This window comes from Lethenteron reissneri, chromosome 22 (assembly GCF_015708825.2).
Source record: "Lethenteron reissneri isolate LAM-NWPU_2019-01 chromosome 22, ASM1570882v1, whole genome shotgun sequence".
Classification (NCBI taxonomy): Eukaryota; Metazoa; Chordata; class Hyperoartia; order Petromyzontiformes; family Petromyzontidae; genus Lethenteron; species Lethenteron reissneri.
Window position 1 is genome coordinate 8676383 of NC_083800.1, and position 6000 is coordinate 8682382.

General features: G+C 45.9%; 1 protein-coding gene across 3 annotated transcripts in view; it reads right to left on the minus strand.

Moving 5' to 3' along the window:
• LOC133345603 (disintegrin and metalloproteinase domain-containing protein 12-like) overlaps nt 1-5654 on the minus strand; it is a 68178-nt gene extending 62524 nt beyond the window's left edge. For 2 of the 3 annotated variants that reach the window (XM_061556518.1, XM_061556520.1), the window contains exon 1: nt 5053-5654. In XM_061556518.1, the coding sequence (XP_061412502.1) occupies nt 5053-5170 (118 nt within the window). In that variant the 5' untranslated portion in view covers nt 5171-5654. The remainder of the gene's footprint in view (nt 1-5052) is intronic. The other variant, XM_061556519.1, reaches the window with a different exon arrangement.
• Between the last annotated feature and the right edge of the window lie 346 nt (nt 5655-6000).

Here is a 6000-nt window from a genome sequence, read left to right on the forward strand (position 1 = left end):
GAAGACGTGTAAGCATTATTAGCGTGCGTCTAATTCTGGATGGTAAGGTTCAAGGCATGATGGGGTGGTCGGGCATCGCGGCCAGCAGCCTTTGTATCAGTAGAGCTGGCACACACACACACACACGCGGTGCCCCTATTCAAGCACAGCCAACATGACCTAACATAATTTAGAGTGGCATCAGTGAGCAATGGCTTCACACTGGCAGGGGATCCCATTGCTGGGCTGGGACTTCAATTAATGACCATTGTAAATCTTACGTCCATGGTTCCACTCAACGCGTCACAGCAGGTAAGAGAAACTGAAAGAAAACTTTAATTTTTAAATAGACTAGTTATGATGAAATTCATTATCAAATTTTTATTCAACGGAGAGATGCATGCTCAGAATTACACTGAGAAAACAGCGGTGAAATACGTGGATCTGAAGACAAATGCAAATTTGGGACACTGCAACGTTTGGGCAGGACACACGGCGAGACGGGATGCCGGCGATGCACGAGTTTGATGATAAAATGTCAGGAAAAAGATGGAACACGCCCAAGAGGTCAAGCATCACAAAGATGGAGTGACAAGAATCGCTCATGTGCAGGAGTGACGTGGACCGTGGAATTGCAAGGACCGTCTGGGATGAGAAGATGACATCGTGAGGCCTTCATCCATCAGTGGATAGAACAAAGCTGATAATGATGGATAGCTTGGGATTGTTTTTGCTTGATTATTCTTGTCCATGTATGCTTGTCTTGCCAAACTAGGCGACAGCCGCTTCATCGGCAGTGTGGTGAGAAGGCCGAAACATCCATAATAAGCACATTTTCTGCTCCTACGATGTAAATATTCGTCACACATTTCATTATAGGTTTGTGAATCAAGTTTATCGAGTCAAAATAACATTCTTATGTTGTGGAAAGAGATTAATTACAGGGTGTGTCTCTATATAGTATTGAGAAGTTGAATATAAATGGTTATCGTTCAAGTATGTTGAACTTTTTTCACAGCATACACAGCCCACCGTGCTAATCGGAGGGGCGGGGAAGGACAACAGTACACACACCAATGCTTTGTGTGCCAATGTTGATCCTAATAGGTGTTCACTAACTTTCCATACAATTGTATGTGCACATGCAGCATGTACAGTCCCTTTTTGTAAATTCACTGCTGGATGAGGGCCTCCCAACACCTGTGCAGGTTGTATCATGTGACCAAAACTTCACCACGTTGGTCAGTCCGAGTTGAATACAGGGAGCATAGATGTGGAAAAGTAGTGTACAATGATGGATTTTGCTGCATTTGCTCTCTGCCCACCACAACGCTGCACCAACAGCTGCCTATGACGGTTTAGCTGCTGTGAATGGTGATCACCCATTGCAGTACTCTTGGCTGTGTACTAAGGATGGGTCGTTCTTTTTCCGATTATATATTTATACGAAGTACAGCATTAATCTGTGCTTATTTGAATTAATATAACAAAAATACCATGGACAGACAAGACGAGTGTAATAAATGTTTGACGGATAGCGGGTATGCAAATAATGTGAATAAGAATGATTAGAGAAAGGCGAGTTAGATTTCCTGACACAGGAAGTAAGACTAGGCCCATGTTGGCCTGAGGATTTCCTCATTACATCAGCAATGAAAATCCACCACACCTAAGTGCATAACATCACAGAAATAGCAGCTCATCATGCAAGAGAACAGTAAGTGAAGTGCACCCTAAGAATTTACCCGAATTGAGTAGGGTTCTGGAAAAACAACAAAGTTATAACCCACAGATATATGTATTAAAGAAGCCCATGCTAGCTTCATTGGAACAATTTTCAATTCACTTTTAATAGTTCTCATTCTATCACCTCCACACAGATGGTCGGGACAATCGACTGGACAGTTTAAATGTAATCCACTTAATCAACCTACTCTCAAAAAGGCTACATTTCGGACAATGTTCTTTGGAAGATTATCAAGCTTTTCCAGGATCATCCCTCAGGTATCTATGCCAATCTGCGAGTGTCTTGATGTGATATCTGGGCGGTAAAATTGGTACCACTCTGTAGGACAGCAGTGGTTGTCCGAAGGGGTTCTGACAGACTTGTGAAAGTTCAGAGGAGTTCGAGAGGCGGTGACAGTACCGAGCCAGCGCTGCTGAGATCCTGGCTCTAAACCCAATTGAGTAAACTTGAGATCCTCATGAAGCTCCCAGCAAGTGGAGCGGAACGTCGGACATCAAGCCAAAAACACATCGGGCGAGCTATCCAGCAGAGACGAGACACCGCCAACAATGCATAAACAGACTTCATACGTTTCGGTGTTGTGGTTAAGTCGTGGGCAGGAGAGGGCTTTGAAGCAAAATCCATTATTGTACTGCGCTTCGATGCTCTTACGCCTTCAACAATCCACACCGACCAATGTGGTGAAGTGTGCTCAAATAACCACCATCCACCCTCCCTGTGTGGGAAGGCCCTCATCCAGCAGTGGATTGACCAAAAGGGGCTCTCTGTACGTGTACCATGGCTTCTCAGGTCGTTCGCAATGTATATTTTTACCATCCCAAACGCAATTTCAAAAGTATACAATTTTATACTCTTTGGTTCTTTCGGTAAAGTCACGTAGGTATACAAATATTAAATCACGACGTTTCGGATGCAACACAAGTGTCCGTTATCAGGTGTGACAACCACAGCAATTGTTTCTACCCACGTGACTTTACCGAAAGAACCAAAGCGTATGGATCCCTGCAGTCACGAAAACTTCAAATCTATACAATTTTACTTTCCATCAGTTTTGGCGGCTGAGGCCCCCATTGGCACAAATTTAAACGAGGTCACGCGCTCCAGGGGCTGAAGCCAGCCCGAATGCCACCCCGAATGCCAACCCCATCTACCTTTAACATGGAACTCGTCAAGACATGGAGATGTGTAAGAATAGGTTTTACACTTTCTGGGAATAAAACATCTGTGTTAAGATTTTGATTTAAAGCTTTCGTGACTGCAGGGATTCATATTCTTTGTTCTTTCAGTAAAGCCACGTAGAAGGGAAATAATAAAATAATAAAAATATAAAACAATAAAAAAAATGCTCACACCTGATGATTGCTTGTGTTGCAGTCGAAACGTCGTGAGAATTTGTTATTGTTTTATATTTTATTGTTTTATTCCCCTTCTACGTGACTTTACCGAAAGAACCAAGAATACAGGTGTTAAGATGTTAAAACACCAAACAGAAACCTTTTGCAAGGAATCATGTCTGCATTAACCACATGCACTTTTGGTGAACATGCAAACAAAAACCATGCTCTGGTAGTAGATGATGCCTTGTCTTTGTAACCGACTGGTCCACGCCAGAGACAGCTTTCTTTAGAGCCCAGTCTCAACTAGTGTTAGACCAGAAGACGCCAAAAGGCGACCAGCACAAAGACAATGCCACTTGTCAGCACATTGACAAGCTCGGGGTGAGCAGCTACATCATGGGACCCCCCTTGCCACTATCAAAATATAATAATAGGTTTCACCCTGATAATTGGCAAATGAGGTTCCAATGAGGTTTCACCCTTTCTGGAAAAATAAAACAACAGGTGCTAAGATGTTAAAACACCAAACAGAAACCCTTTTGCAAGGAATCAATAACATCAGAGCTGTGTTTTTGTTTCCACATTCGGCACAAGTACGTGCCGTTGACATAGACATGATCCCTTGCAAAAGGTTTTTGTTTGGTGTTATACCATCTTAACACCTGCTGCTTTTTTTCGATTTAAAGCTTTCGTGACTGCAGGCATTCATCTTCTTGGTTCTTTCGGTAAAGTCACGTATAAGGGAAATTATGTTTTATTTTGTTTTATTTTTATTATTTTATGATTTCCCTTCTACGTGACGTTTTATTTTTATTTTGTTTTATTTTTCATAATCAACGATTTTTGGGTTTTGATCGCGTTTATTTATAAATGTGTCGTAACCCTCCACCACCCGACACGGCCAATCAGTAAAAAATGTGTCACGTTGACAAAGACAAATAGTTCACTGCTTTAGCCCACCGGTGTGTTGAAGCAACAACATTCACAATTTGAGTACGACGTTTCGCTGGTAATTACAACCAGCATCATCGGGCAATTCGCCAGAATGGTGAGGCTCTCCTGTGTCTCCCGTTCTTATATAGAGCAGCAGCAGGATGACGTCATCATTAACTCATTAACTCATCAGGTGCAAAGATTCAAGGGGGGAGTGATTGTAATTATATACTAGATTAGTAATCAGGCTATTGTTACGATGCGAGTTGTAGATTAGTAATCATTTGGAATGTGTTTTATTGTGATTATGCTACATTAGTAATCAGTTAGTGGTTGTTTCCCTTATAAGTAATTGTAATGTATCTTATTTAATAATACGCTTCCAGGCCGCACTAAGCCTGTAGCTGTCTGAGCGATTAAAGTTATTTCTGTTTCTCTCAATTTCAATCGATTCTCTAATTAGTCTTTGCCAGTAGTAACTAGTTTTACACAACACTTCCACGTTGTCAAAATCAATTGAGTGTCCCTGTTGGCATGCATGTTCTGCTACTGCCGACAGTTGTGTTTGTGATAGTTTAATATTTCTCTGGTGTTCTTTTAGTCTTACACTAACGTTACGCCCTGTCTGTCCAATATAGCATCTGCCACATACACAATTAATCCGATATACACCTTCTGTTGATAATTTAGGTAATTCGTCTTTAGTGCACGTTACTAGTTGTTGAATTTTGTGTACTGTACCAAATCTTACTGTAATGTTTTGCTTTTGCAAAACATTATTATTTCCCTTCTACGTGACTTTACCGAAAGAACCAAGAAGAAGACCTGCTGCTTTATTGTCAAAAAGGGTAAAACCGATTTTCACATCTTGATACTGGCAAGGGAGGTCCCACATGATATGAAGTTTCGTGCTTTGCAGGAGGGTCGTTGCACGAAACGTCGCCTATTCCGTGTGCCGTACCCCCCTTCGAAGACGGTGGCTACCGGCAAATGCGAGTTTTCCAAGCACGAAGCTGCCACGCCGGCCATCAACGCATCACCAAATCAATGCCTCACCTTGAGCGTGCTCCTCGAGGAGCTCCGCGCTGGGGACGCCCTCCGCGCTGGGGACGTCCTCCGCGCTGAGCCCCGCGCACAGCAGGCAGAGAAGAGGCAGGGCTCGGAGTGAGGCCATGGCGAGTCGTGGAGCTCCCTTCCTGCTCCCCCTCCTCCTCCTCCGTCAGTGGCACAGAGATCTCAGGCCAATACCAAGCAAGAGGCAACAAAACGAGCGATTTGGGGGGGGGGTCGGTTTAGTCGCTTCGACTTAAGCGAAGAGTCGTGGGGAGTGCAACTTCACTCGATAAGCCGCAGAATGACATCCCACGGTGGGCGGCGGCGGTCGAACAAACTTAAAAAAAAATAAAGTTTTACGTTTCGGTTAAAACGAGCTTTCGTGGATGTGTTGTTGTTGTTGTTGCTGCAATGAAGAAAGCGAGACGCTTTTGGGTGTCCGCTTGGGTTTGCAGCTCGGCTTTTGCGACGTCAACAACAACAACGACGATGATGATGACAGAGGCAGCAGAGATCGGTCGGAGGTTTGAGCTTGTGAGCAGCGTGCGCCGCGTGTTGGGTCTGTGGACTCTGCGCCACATTTCCTGCCCCGCTGCCGCCGCCCATGTGCCTCTCTCTGCTCACTCGGATTTGTCCACCCCCCACCACCCGGCCCCTCCCCCACCCGGCCCCTCCCCCCCACCCGGCCCCGCCCCCACCCACCACCACCCCCCACCACCCCCCACCATCCCCCCACCCACCCGGCACCCCCCCCCAACCACCCCCCCCACCCGGCCCCCCCACCCACCACCCCCGGCACCCCCCCCACCCGGCACCCCCCCCCCACCCGGCACCCCCCCCCCAACCACCACCCCCCACCCGGCCCCCCCACCCACCACCCCAGGCACCCCCCCCCCACCCGGCACCCCCCCTCAACCACCACCCCCCACCCGGCCCCCCCACCCACCACCC